General features: G+C 44.2%; 1 protein-coding gene across 1 annotated transcript in view; it reads left to right on the forward strand.

The window, feature by feature from the left end:
- The window catches only part of LOC147729642 (uncharacterized), a 117618-nt gene that overhangs the window by 23610 nt on the left and 79471 nt on the right, over positions 1-14537 (forward strand). The window contains exons 4-6 of the mRNA XM_086958474.1: positions 1004-1048; positions 3428-3466; positions 9358-9393. Of these exons, the coding sequence (XP_086814600.1) occupies positions 1004-1048; positions 3428-3466; positions 9358-9393 (120 nt within the window). The remainder of the gene's footprint in view (positions 1-1003; positions 1049-3427; positions 3467-9357; positions 9394-14537) is intronic.

The raw sequence follows: 14537 nt of genomic DNA on the forward strand, positions 1-14537 counted from the left end.
TTGAATGTAGGGGCATCTGGATCTGGAGAGGAGCTGGGCAAAATCACTGAGCGTCTCGTAAAGGAGGAATCATAAGCAATTCGTTGCAAATCTCTCTTAGTAGCATCATATGACCATTATTCATGTACCTCTGCTTGAAGGCGGGGAGAGGCAGAACAATTGTGAGTGGGTGCATCTGGGTATGAACAAGGAAACCATTCTTACTCCTTGGTGGTGGGCCTGAAAACAATTGTTTGGGCTACCGCTATGCTATTGATGATATCTGAATCACCAGCATCATCAGCAACACTGAAGTCTACATGATGCAACTACTTTCATGCTCTCCCTGGGGTTGGCACAGATGTGATTTGCCATAATCTTTGTTTTGTGCAGGAAGGTGCGCCAGGAGTTCTAAAGTAACAGAAAACTGGACACAAGAGTTCATGCATCCGCATTGCAAGGACACTGCATAAAAGAGTGTATACACTAAAGACACAAGGCAACTCATTGTAAACATTGAATGATGCAATGCACTGCAGAGAGCAAGTCCTGATATGTTTTTCAGCAAGAACCTACGAGATTGAAAAACTGTCAAGCAAGGCTTCATTGTAAAATATTGGATACCCTAGCACATGAATTTGTGTGCTCCATAGGACAGAACATGCACAGTGAGACATAAATTACCAGAAGACAGAAAACAGGGCAGTGAAACTGAAGCTCTTAAGACTTGAACGGCTGCACAGTGGGCACCGGTAACCCCCAGGATGTCAATGCATGTATGGGATTGAGATGAGGCAGAATATTGAGATGGCCAGGAAGGGGATTTTAGGAGTGTGGTCCTAGATAAGATATCCAGGTAGAGGGGGACCTCAGAGCCTCTGCAAACAGCAAATATTGTTAATGGGGCCTCATTGTTGGTGATGCAGTATCCCAAATATCACTGATTCTGGTGCACAAATCATTGGACTGACGCTACAATTGAGTATTTTATATGTTTGTCTAATTCATGTGTTTTTCTTTCCAGTTGGCGAAATTACTGCCGTTCTCAATGGTGTAACTGGTGGCCCAGGTAAGGATAGCCGACATGAAGCCCTGCTCACAGAACATACAATGGAATACGTTTACTTAATAGTAGGAGCTCAAGGCTAAACCTTTGCCTGCAATGTCTTACAAGTTTGTGGATGTTCATTGGCAAAGTAGCCACAATTGTTGGTGTTTGCTGAAGAATATCCTCACCCCTGTAGCCGGATTCACCAAGTGTGTGCCCATTCCTCTTCCCTCAGTTGTGATGCCTGAATTCTGATGGTATTGATTCATTGTTTGTTGTATCTGCCTCAGGTGAAGATGCTGGCCCCAGAGAGTACTCAAAAGGACAAATGATGTTGATGAGAGCATCCCTTAATCATTTTCTAGGGGACATGGAGTCTGTTGTGTGGTCATTGGAGAGTGAAGTACATGTCTAGGATTACTAGTCACAACATTCCATTCTAAGGGTATAACTTGCAAACCACATATTAGCCTTAAGTGTGTAAAAGTGTGAAGGAGGCTAGGTTTCACGTTTGTGCCAACTTCAAGCCAAATTAAGGTTTGAAGCTGAATAATTGATGATCCTCTTCTTTCTCTTTAGAGGTCTCTTCGCTAACTGGACCCCCTTCTGATTCTTTCTGTTCCTGTCATGATAGCAATCCTAGCGCTGGGAGGCTCCAGCTGGAGTCAGCTGTGATCTTTAGAAAGCTTTTTAACATAACATAACAGGCTATCAAGGTTATTTTAGGGGTTGTTGATGACAATACCAGCTTTTATATTTTAAATATAACTTTTCAAATGGTAGGCTATAACAATAACATTTTCCTAAGCTTTTGCACATGCGTTCTCAACTTTCTCAGTCGTATTTTTGACCAGGACCTGGTTTTCTTTTTTTAAATGGGGTCCATAGCAATGCATTCTGTGTATCGCTAAGAGACAGAAGAGTACAGGCAAGCACCAGCATGCTGCTCAGGGGCGGCCTTAGGCATGTGCAAGCTGTGCACCTGCACAGGGCCACCAAACCCCAGGGGCCACCCTGCCAATATATATCCTTAGTATAATAATCATCTGAGGATGGATACATATTTGCGCGGCGGTCCCTGGCAGGGATATGGCGGCCTCCGGCTCTGTTCCACTTGCAAACACCCGGATCCCCCACCTCTTTACTGGCCTCTGCGCTCTGCCCCGCCCAGACCCCCTCTACCGGGGCCCCCTACCTACGCTTCCTGCCCAGGGCCACCATGAGCCTAGAGCCGCCCCTGTGCTGCTGTACGAGCACACAAACTCTGGCCTACATTAACAAATAGTTTGCATCGTGGATGCAACACTTTTTCAGTGCAGCCAATGTACAAAATGTTATTAGTGATTTGCAAAGTCACGCACATGAGATTTGTGCTGCTTTGTGTGGGAATGTTCTCAAAATGTAACTCAAGGCAGCTGATAGTGCTGCCTTGTGTTACTTTGTATCACAGAGGCCTTCATTCAGTGGAGCGGATGTATGACATTACAACGCATGCTTTTACCACGCATGCTGTTACAACGCAAGTATTACAACGAAAACCTTTACAACGCATTACACTTGGGGATGCTGGATAGTGAATAGTTTAATTTACTATTCCAACTCCAGTCCCCGTGGACACTAGGGAAGGTGTTGGATAGTAAATTAAAACTATTCCTTATCCTAGACCGCCCCCCAGTGTAATGCGTTGTAATGGTTTTCGTTCTAATACATGCGTTGTAACAGCACTGCGTGGTAAAATTTGCGCTGTAAAGGTTGCATACCAGTGGGGCAGAGAGTTCCCATGTATCCACCCTTGGATTTTGGTGCAATCCCAGATTTACTTTTGTTAGTGAACTTGGGATTGCACAAAAATGATACGCCTCCTTGAACCAGGTGTAACAAGGAGAATATCTTTTTTCTCCTCATTATCCTCTTTCCACATGTTCTCTGTTCTCTGTTCTGCAGCACCCATAGAAGAGGAAAATGCATGTAGAGAATGTTTTTGTGCAGCAAGGTGTCATTTTCTGTACAAAAACCAACCTACAGGCATCCTATCACCAAGCGTTGCCTGCATTGTCACTCGGTAGCACACAGTGCACCAGAGATAGGAGACAGCAGAAATGATCCATATTGCTGTAGATATGAAGCATTAATGCTGTCTCCCTTTCATGCAATGGTGTGCAGCAACTTTGAGCTGTCCTACGTTGCGTGAAAAATTAGTGAATGTCCCCCTAAATTACAGTCAAACTCAATTTATTTCTAAAATATTGAATAAAGTAAGGCAGATATCTCTTGAACTCTCAGAGAAGCAAATAATTCAAATGTGTCCTCGTTACCGGAGGGTGGAGTACATATAACTGTCTGAGGCTTACCATGATGAATAATATTCTAAATGTATTTCTGTGTTTTAAACCTTTTCAGGAGCCAAATATGACGCCATTATGAAACTGATTGATGACGGTAAGAATTCATTGCACTTGCCATTGGTATAAGGGAACATAGAAAGCTGTGGGTTTGTGTGCTTAACAGAAGGAATGGTCAAAATTAAACTTCATCCAGCATCTTTTGTGCACTTCATGTGTAATGTGGTTACGTTCGGATCGCGCGAGACCACCACGATTTTGCTGGTTCACATCCAAACTTGACATCTTTTCTTGAACACTGATATTTGTCACACATTTCATTGCATGCCTGTGCAAGATAGTGTTATCTGAAATAGTTTTGTTTACATTTCCACTTCATGGGCATATTGTCATCCAATGTGACATTCTGTTCATTACACAAAATGTTGTCACTTTTTTATATATCGCGAACTCGACCCAAAGGAATCAGAGCACTTTACATGAGCACCAGATGAGTAACAGACAGATACATTCATTTTGTTAGGCATGGGGAGATTAAGTGATATGCCCAGAATCACAGGAGGTTGAGCGTTCCTGCTAAGACTCAAACCTGGTTCACCAGCTTTGATTACAACCGCCCTAGCCATTAGGCCACAGAGCTATCACAGTATGATAAAAAATATCAGCCTGACCGGGGCTTCGGCATGGCAGCATAGGTGATATTTATTTTATATACAGTATCACTTCCTTGTTTAATGTGAGGAGCATTATGCTGACACTAACAGGTTGAACAAAGCGAAACAAAAGGGGATGATGGACGGAGCGTTTGAGCAAACCAAACACTCACCCCCAGTCAACTGATCTGGGTTTAATCCATCACCATTCTTTAGCTCACTCAGCCACCCCAGTTCAGACATGGCCATATGCAAATCAGTCTGACTCTGTGCCTCATGGGAACAGTCCAGCCCGAACTGCCAAGCCATGTCTTCCCTGGACCGGAAACAAGCATCCTGGGACCGGTTTCGGATTCATAATCCTCATCAGCCAGGCTATCTTGAATCCAGTGGCCAAGTGAGCAAGGGACTCACGTCTGAGCATATCCTGCCAACTTAGGGCGAACAAAGCGAAACAAAAGGGGATGATGGACAGAGCGTTTGAGCAATTCAAACACTCACCCCCAGTCAACTGATCTGGGTTTAATCCATCACCATTCTTTAGCTTACTCAGCCACCCCAGTTCAGACATGGCCATATGCAAATCAGTCTGACCCTGTGCCTTATGGGAACAGTCCAGCCTGAACTGCCAAGCCATATCTTCCCTGGACCGGAAACAAGCATCCTGGGACTGGTTTCGTATTCATAATCCTCATCAGCCAGGCTATCTTGAATCCAGTGGCCAAGTGAGCAAGGGACTCACGTCTGAGCATACCCTGCCAACTTAGGGCGAACAAAGCGAAACAAAAGGGGATGATGGACGGAGCGTTTGAGCAAATCAAGCACTCACCCCCAGTCAACTGATCTGGGTTTAATCCATCACCATTCTTTAGCTCACTCAGCCAACCCAGTTCAGACATTATGCAGTATGCAAATCAGTCTGACCCTGTGCCTCATGGGAACAGTCCAGCCCGAACTGCCAAGCCATGTCTTCCCTTATTGTTTTTGCATTTTGACACTAATAGGTTGGCACATGTTGGAATTCCAGCCCAGCCAGTGGTTAATTTGTAAAACCATAAGTGTGCCAGGGCCCTCGACAAGAGGGCACGGCAGCTTGCACCATCCACAGCCCTTATCAGCATTGCCAATTACAGTACCAACACAACTACCAACCATCGCACTCCTACAAGTGTGACACATCAGATTATTCCAGGCCTCCAATGATATAAGCAGGGCAAGGGTGGCATGTATTTGCGATTGTGTTAAACCTGGCTTTTACATCAGGTTTAACCCAAGATTTTCTGCTTTGTGGCGTTCTGTTTCTGACCTGTTTTGTCGGTTTTATGACTGGGTACTTTACCACTGCTTATCAGTGCTAAAGTGCATATATGTTCTCGATGTAAATTGTATGTATGGATTGGTGTTTCCATAAATGGCTGATTTTATTGACTAGTCAGTCCCTAGTACAGTGCACTATGTGTGCCCAGGGCCAGTAAATCAAATACTGCTAGTGGGCTTGTAGCACTGATTGTTCCACCCACATAAGAAGCCTGTAAATGTTACTCAGGCCTGCCATTGCTGAGTCTTTGGGCTGTCTAGGGCTGCCATGTCGGCTTGACAAGTGCACCGACTTGCCAGGCCCTAACCTTCCCTTTTCCTACATGTGAGTCACCCCTAAGGTATGTCCAAGGTACCCCTGTGGGCAGGGTGCAGTGTATGTAATTGTTGTGGCCTTAAATCCTCCAGATTGTATGTTGCTATAAATGGTGCACCTCCTGATATCCCAAGGTCTGAATATATACATACAGACTTAATGGAGTGATCAAGTGGGGGAAGGGAAGGATGGGAAAAGCAGGGAAGGAGACCTGTAACGAACACAACAATGTTTGAGAACACAACACACCAGTATTAAAACAACCGTACCCTTCCTATCCTTCCTTAAGAGGTTTCTACCTGTAAAGTAAAATAATTCCACTTCCAGACAGGAATCCTGTGAAGGATGAAAAAGTGTGATCGAGGATTAATGAACAAACTAGTCAAGAACTATTTCTAGTGTTAATATCTACATTGACCAAGAGAAGGAACATGCCAATAGGGTTCATAGAGATGACTGTAACATGGGAGGAGAGCTGCCTTCCAGGAACACTCGATTAACCCCTGCTATGGAAAACAGAAATATACAAGCCCAGACAACAGCATGGATTATTAGTAGCTTAACCCAAAAGCATAATTCCAGTAAAATAACCTAATTCCTCTTGGGTTGTATTTTGTTTCTATAAACCCTTTAATTGTCACAAGAAACGTAAATCCAATGTCCAAAGTAATACACCACAAGTCGATTCGCAATAAATGACTATTATTGCCACTTCTTAGAATACATTCTGCATGATACTCCAAATACTGTTTTCCCATACCTCCTTGGGAACTCATAAGGCGGCCAAAGTTACAAATGATAGTTAACGAGGTATAGCGTTGTATTAATTTTGCTTGTTCTCCCTGCATGAGTTGATGTACCAACTCGCCAACACGGGAGAACAGATGTTTGCCAATAATAAGCAGAACACCCGGCAGCCGCTCTCCCAGCACGTGTTGCCAGAAGAAACGGAAAAGCAAATTTGTCATCCGAGAGTCCAGTCGGGGTTTGCCTGGGGAATTCCAGGCACTATTGATAAACCGCTAGGCAAAATGCGGCTCCAGAGATGAGCAAGGACTAGTAAGTCCCAACGAAAAGTCCTGCTCCTTCACCCCAGCGTAGCCTGTTCTCCAGCGTGGTACCAAAGGGGGTAAACAGCAGTGAACAATGAAGAACAACAAAGGGCCACAGCGAAGCACACAATTACGGAATGTGAATGGGGGTAGAACAGACGGTGCTCCTGCACCCCTACCGGGCCTCCTCTTCACAAACGCCCTGCCCGACTGGCACCGCAGAAGCTCTTTTGTTCTCTGGCTTCCTGGAACACGGGTGGGTCTGCTACTGCGAACGTCCCTAGGATTCTGGGAACTGTAGTTCCTCTTGGGAAATCTGATGAACACATGTCTTTACAGTGTTCTAATCACGCTTCCTCTATGCGTTGCGACAGTAAGGTAAACATGCTGCAGTGTGCGTGGCATGTCCGGATAGTGAAATACAATTTATTTTTTTCACTATTGCAAGGCTACCTGTTTTATTTATTTAGTTATTTTTGTTTTTTTATAGCGCCAGAATCGACTCTGAGGAGTATCTCTGCTCTTTGGACGCTTATCAATTACATATGCAGAAACTGTGGAACTTAAAAGCTAAACAAAATGATTTTAAGTAACTTTCTAAAATAAAGATGGTTCGAACATTCTCTTAAATGTAGGGGGAGTTCATTCCAGTATTGCGGGCCAAGATATGAGAGAGCTTTTCCTCCTAATCTTGCTCTCCTGATTCGGGGAACCTTCAGCAAGTGTTTAGTACTAGAACGTAGGGCTCTTGGGGGATGATAGAAAGTGACCTTTTCTGACAAATAGCTGGGACCAAGATTAAACAATGACTTGTGGATAGTACAACAGACTTTAAATGTTATCCGTTGGCGTATGGGTAACCAGTGAAGTTTAAAAGAAGAGGGCGGGAAGCTGATCTGGGGGACATATTCAGAACCAGTCGTGCTGCTGTATTCTGAATCATCTGAAGCTTACTAATCGAGGTTTCATTGGCAGAGAGCAACAGGCCGTTACAATAGTCCAGGCGACTCAATATGAGTGGCTGAGTCATAGTCCTTCTAACAGAGTCCGGGAGCAAAGGAATAGATGGAATGGGGAGTTTGCTTAAAGCATCTTATAAACATAACTTCCACTGGGAACAAGGTAGGAAAATAAAGTTTTGTATGCCTGAACTCAGAATGCTAAAATGCATCCTTTAGTGAAGGTGATTTACATTCTGTGTTTGAAAATACCACTTTTAGAAAGTAGGCATTTTCTTGCTTAGCGATCAAGTGTGCCTCTGATAGGATGTGTATTGACTGTCTGGCTTTGGATTGACAGGCGCTGGGGATGAGCATTGGTTCTAGAGAGTCTGATGGGTCAGGGCTGGGCTGAATAGGCCTGGGCTGCATTTAGAGTAGTGGTAGGAGATTTCCTCTAACATGAATTGGCCTGGTCTGTCTGACACAATGCTGTCTCCACCTACTGCCAGGAAGCCGCACCAGAGAGGACAGAACTGGTTTTAACTAAGGACAGGGCTTCTCTGCCACCAGAGAACAACGGATTTTGCTGTATGAAAAGAGGTGCCCAGACCCCAGACTTTTAGATTACTTCTGGGAAATCAAGAGGAACCTTTGCCAAGGTGAAGAGCTGGAGAAACTGGAGGAGGAGTACTGCACCTTTGCTGTGTGCTGTCTGTGGTTGGCCTTCAGTAGCTGTTTCTGCCAAGGAAAGGAGAAGGACTTTGCTGAGTGCTGTGTCCCTTGCTTGAGGAAGATGGCTTCAATGGCTTGAAGTGGATCTTGCCCCCTGTTCACGAAGTCTCAGGAATCTCAAAGATATCACCAAGCTTCTGGGCACCGTCTCTGGAAGCAATGGTTTCAGTTGCCTGGAGAAGAAAAAGGCAGCCAACTCTGCCACCTAGTCCGTTGCAGGATTCCGTGTCATGAAAGCACCGTAGAGAGCATGGCCTCGTTTTGCAACACAACCCTGGTCTCACTGACTCCGTCAACAAGCCGCTGCTTGCACTGTGTCCTGTCGGCATGACTGTAGCTGACCCATGAAAATGCCACCCCTTCAGGCAGATGGGAGAATAAAGAGAGCAGTGGTTGTTACCATCTGATGGCCACGATTTCAAGGCACAACTACACTAAAGGCTGTATGTTGCCCCCTGATGACCACTATATCAACACACAACCACACTACTAGCATGACGTGCATGACGTGTAAATTCCTGTTACTGTCATACTTGGCTCTGTTATAAAGTATTGGCTCGAAGACTGCACAAGTGTAAAACACTTCACAGCGCTGACACAGGGAGCCCTACAGCATAAACTACAGCCACTGCATGACAGCACCCCTAACTCGAACATCGATGACTGCCCTCAGCAGTGGACCAAGATGTGCTAAATAGTGTGACAAAAATACCGTAAAATACTCAGTCCTACACTGCGAGGCGCAACCACAGGCACCAGGGGCCTCATTTATGGGGCTGTGCATCACTTTTACGCCGCCGGTGCGTCACTTTTCATAAATGAGGCCCCAGGGGTAGGGGAAGCAGATTTCGCCTCCAAGCAGCAAATGGTTGAGTCTGACAAAATATTGTTGCCTAGGGTGGTACTAACCATTGAATAGCCCTGCTGATGAGCCCTCAATTTGTCTTTCTGACACAATGTTATTTTCATCTTACCAGGAAACAGCTTGGCAACCCTAACGGCAGCTGCTAAAGGTAAGGATTCCTTAAAAGAAACACTGGGATGGGTACATGACATCTTGGTGAGTTTGAGTAATTCAAAAACAGAGTGTCCACAAGTAACACTTTTCCTGCCTTGAATCAATGAATTGAGAATGTCGACCCAAAGTAAAAATGTAAATTGATACTTGTATAGTTCACTACTCACCCGCAAGGGTCTCAAGGCGCTTGTACGAATACCGCTGTGGAACCCATCCTGGCTTTCCCTGTGAGGCGTCCACTCCTGGGCACCCCCAAGGTGAAGGCCAGGCATCCTTAGCGTTTTGGGGGCGTTGTGGAGATTAAGCAAGCTATTGTCCAGAGTTGCAGAGTGGGACTCAATGATTGGAATAGGCACCGAGGCGAGAATTATCAGGTCCATGGAATTTTGAGCCCAAGACCCGCTGAGGCCGGGAATTGTACCCTGGTCCCGACCCAGACCTCTGCATCAGGGTCTACTGCTCTAAACATTGAGCCACACAAGAATGGAATCCGGGAATGATGCGTACTAGCTCCTCTTTTATTTTCTCTTTTTATTAACTGTGTTGCTCGCACCTTGGCCACCATATCAGCAGACGCTCCGCAGATTGGAGGCAATTCTGTCTCAATCTTACTTTATGCGGATGACGCTGTACTTTTATCACGCACTCAGATAGGCTTACAACGTCTCATTGATGGTTTTATGTTGTTTATACAAAACAGGAGACTCTGTGTAAACAAATCCAAGACCTATGTTATGTTGTGCGGGGAGTCAGCCAATAAACTAAAGTCCAATTTCTATCTAGACAGCGATAAAATGTTACAAGTTAAAACATTCTGTTATTTAGGAATTACCTATGCCAATAATGGATCCTGGAAATCAGAGCTTGAAAATGCTAGGTTGAAAATGACCCGTTGTACCAGCAGTGTTTTTCGCTTCTCATCTAAGCTCGGCTCGAGAAGCATTCGTGACATGATTAACATCTACAATATTCGCTGTGTTCCCTCGGCATTGTATGGGGCTGGAGTGTGGGGCCACACAGATGGCACCCCCCTCCAAAAAGAGGAGAACAAGTTCCTAAGAAAAGTGCTATGTGTTCCCCACTCCGCCTCCATTCAATTAATTCATGACGAGGTTGGGGTCGAGTTTATCTCGGACTTAGCAGCCGTTCGCCCACTCTTATTGTGGCGTTCTATTTGGGCTAAGCCTGAAACTCGATTCACTCAAGAAATTATTCTTGACTGTATAGGCCTGGACTTTTCTTTACGTATTCTTTGGCTGAAATACATTAGTTTTTGGTTTAAGACTCTGTTTGATATTGATGTTCTTACTGACCCCGAACTCGCGGTAGAAATACCCAAAAAAGAGATTAAACAAACTTTCTTGATGTACAAAAAGAAAGGGCGAGATGAGGCATATGGCAAGTTAACTACCGTAAAGTTCTATAGAGAACTTAACTTGCCATCGGGGTTCCAAGCATATCTCCTACATGTCAGCCGCCCATCCCATCAATATGTTTTAACTCGCGTCAGGTTGGGCATTGTACACCATCTTGTCGCGTTCCCAGTACAGAAGCAGAAATCTGAAACCCCCTGCCCTTGTGACAATGTTTCACGCCAGAGTTGCTGCCATTTCCTACTTTTTTGTAAATTTTATCATTTTCTAAGATTAAGGTACTTAAAACCTATATTTATTAAATACAATATACGGTCTTTTAAGAATGCCCTTGTGTTATTATCAGCTTTAGAAAATGTGGACATATGTTTTTTTGTTGCCATTTACATTTTGAAATGTACAGCTGCCAGGAAAAGTATTGTATTGCCATGATCTCCATATTCCTGTCTGTACTTCTCAAAACGTACAGCTGCCAGGGTGAGCACTTTTTCAGCAGTGTTTAATTTATCTTTAACCCTGTCTGTACATGTTTTCTTCTTCTTGATTCTTTTATACTTTTATCATACAGCTGCCAGGATATATTTAGTGCTGCTATATTTCTATACTTCCCTGTCTGTATCAGCAAATTTTAAATCAAAATTTTATGTCCCATGATTAGGTGGGGGCTTGTTGTTCAACGTACAGCTGCCAGGATAAACATTTTGTGCTAATTTATTTACTCCTGTCTGTACGATTTTAACTGTTAACTTCTATTCCTTTTTGCCATTTTTATGTGTTTTTTTTTTTTTTTTTTTTTTTAATAACGATCCAATGTAAACGCTTGTTAGTATGTGTCCTATCCCCACATGAACTATCTTGGATTCCCCTGTATAAATTTCGTATTTTATAACAAATTTTTAATGTAATGGATTGATTTCATGTTTTGCTTGTATGATTTGTTTACAAATCGAATAAAAGCTTTGAAATTGAATTGAATTGAATCCGGGAATGTAAGGCCAGACGTTGGCTGGTAGAGGATGGAGTTGAGCTGTCACAGACGTTATGGGCCCGATTCACAGAACTAACTTAAGACAAAATCCTAAACTTGCTAACATTTTGGTATTCACAGAAGGCACTTACTCATTTCGGTATTCACAGAAGTTAGGAGTCCTAACTTTAGGACTCCTAAACTGAGAAAAATCCTAAATTTAAGACTTTCGGAATTCACAGAAGGCATTTAGGAGTCCTACAGTTAGGACTCCTAACTTCTGTGAATATCGAAATGAGTAAGTGCCTTCTGTGAATACCAAAATGAGTAAGTGCCTTCTGTGAATACCAAAATGGTAGTAAGTTTAGGATTTTGTCTTAAGTTAATTCTGTGAATCGGGCCCTATGCAATCAAGCAAACTCGATTAAAAACCCTTCCCTGCCTCATTGCCAACTAGTGAAGATCTATGTGCACATGTGCATTTTTATAAGATATCTTAAGATGGTGTTAGCTAAGTCAAATCCAGTAGGCCAATGTGCTGGTCTCTATAGTAGTGCAGTTTATATGTGTAGACATTCAGACAGTCTAAAACAGTCTGATTAGAAGTTTTCAACAGCAAACATAATGGGCCTTGTTTACCATATTTTGACGCACAGCAGCGCAGCAAGCCTTCCTGCTGCACTGCCATGAGTCAAAATAAAAAAGCAAGAATGTACCGTATCTACAAGATACGGGGCATTCCTGTTATTCTCCCCCTTGCTCTGGCACACAAACAGTAGCCAAGCACCAATGCAGATAACCTTGTGACGTGGCACAAGGGTGCCAGCATTCGCAGGGATGTTTGTTGTTGTGCAGGAAGGGACACCTTCATGCACAAAATCCATCACTAATTACGTTTTGCTCCTTCTATGTGTGTTGTAGAATGCAGTACACATAGAAAGAGCAAAAAGCCAGGAGAAATGAAAGTATTTCTCCTCGTTGCGCCACTCCTACACCTCCCCTGGAGAGTCGGAGGATTCTGACGCTTCCACGGATGTTTCGTGGGAAAAACCACAGTAACAGCAATGAAAAGCCCCTTTCACACAGAGTAATACATGAATGGGGCTCATATTCATAAGCCCATGAAAATTCATTCAGGGTGACTTTACCTGGCCTTGTAAATTTGGGCAGGCACACTGCCGGTGAGTCAAAAAAAGTGACGCACCAACAGCGCAAAGGGCCTGTAAATGAGGCCCTAGGATTTAAATGTACTAATGGCTTTTTAGGAATCAGGACTCTTTTACTGACTTTTAAATTGGGACTGCAAACCCATACCAATTTAATATTTGGAAGAGGTATTTTGTAGGCGCCCCTTCCAAATACCAATTTGGTATGAAATGTATAAATGTTTTGCAAGCAAAATCCATTCGCAAAACATTGAAAAGTTACTGTCTCATGAGTTAGAGTGGTAGTCCATTTGAAAAAGGGAAGGGTCCCACCTGGTGCTCCTTCCCTTTGTGATTTCACAAAATTGTTAGGGAATAGGCAGTGATCCAATAAACTTACAAGAAACTTTTTTTTAAATGCAGCATTTTTTCCTTTAACCCCTTGCATGTGGTGGGCATGTACAGGGTACGGCCGGGGGCCGCCCGAACCCTGCCCACTCATTAATTCGCCTGCACCGCCGGGGAATGTGCACAGCATGCAAGGTGTTAAGAAAATGTGCTGCATTTAAAAAAAAGAGCTAATTGAAAAGCAATCACAGACATGGTAATCTGCTGACCCTAGAAGGCTATCATTTCTATGATACCCTTCAATCTGATTAAGCCTTTGCATCCTCATTCAGAGGTCAGTTCATAAGAATTCTTTAACCCCTTCACTTGGGGCGGTGGGGTGGGGGGCGCGATGGGCGGTGCTCATGACGAGCTCAGCTCGTCATGAGCCACGGTTCTCGTGTGTTCATGACGAGCTGAGCTCGTCACGGCCACACCCGTTTTCATAGAACGTTCAGCACAGCAGGGGAATTTGCCCAGCGTGCGAGCGTTCTAACGGCCGTGGCGAGCTGAGCTCGTCATGAGCACACAGGAACCGTGGCTCATGACGAGCTGAGCTCGCCATGAGCATGGGAGGAGTTAATGGTCCCCAAATTTTTTTTTTCAGATTTGTCAAGTAAATAGTACATCTGGCCCATAATTACATGAATGACAATCCAAAGCAGTTAAACTTTTAAAGCCCAAGCTGATGCTCCTCCCGATGTCCACCTATGTAATGTGCTACTTCCTGGTGACTTGCTCTTGTTATATCAGGCTGGTGCAAGTCTAGTGCACCAGAGGTGCTTTCTTCCCATGCCACCCAGACAACCCCTTTGAAAGTCCCAACCCCTGCCAGCTAGACCCTCAAGACCTGGCTCTTCGGCTAAGCGGACCTGCTGACCCCCATCCCCAGCGCCTTGAGACCCTCACGGGTGAGTAGCGTGCTTACAATCCCTTGATTGATTGATTGATTGCTTGCACTTTTTTGAAAGCCAAAGATTGTCTTATTCAAGGGACTGCCTTTTCTTTCCCTAACCTCCACCCCCACCATGCACCATACTCGTTAGTTGACTAAAGTGTTGTCCTTTAGTTGCCTTTGAGCCATCTCCACACCTTTGTTACTGTCGATTTACATTGACCCTAATTATTGGGCTCCCAATTGTTCGAAGAATTTCTTGCACGGCCTTCACTTAGGCCCGTGTCTGGGATTCTCTTGCACGGTTTAGTTGGCCCTGGTAATTCATTGGGATGTTGTGTGTGAGTGCTGACAGTGCTTGGCGTTTTCTCT

This window comes from Lissotriton vulgaris, chromosome 2_1 (genome assembly GCF_964263255.1).
Source record: "Lissotriton vulgaris chromosome 2_1, aLisVul1.2, whole genome shotgun sequence".
Taxonomy (NCBI): Eukaryota; Metazoa; Chordata; class Amphibia; order Caudata; family Salamandridae; genus Lissotriton; species Lissotriton vulgaris.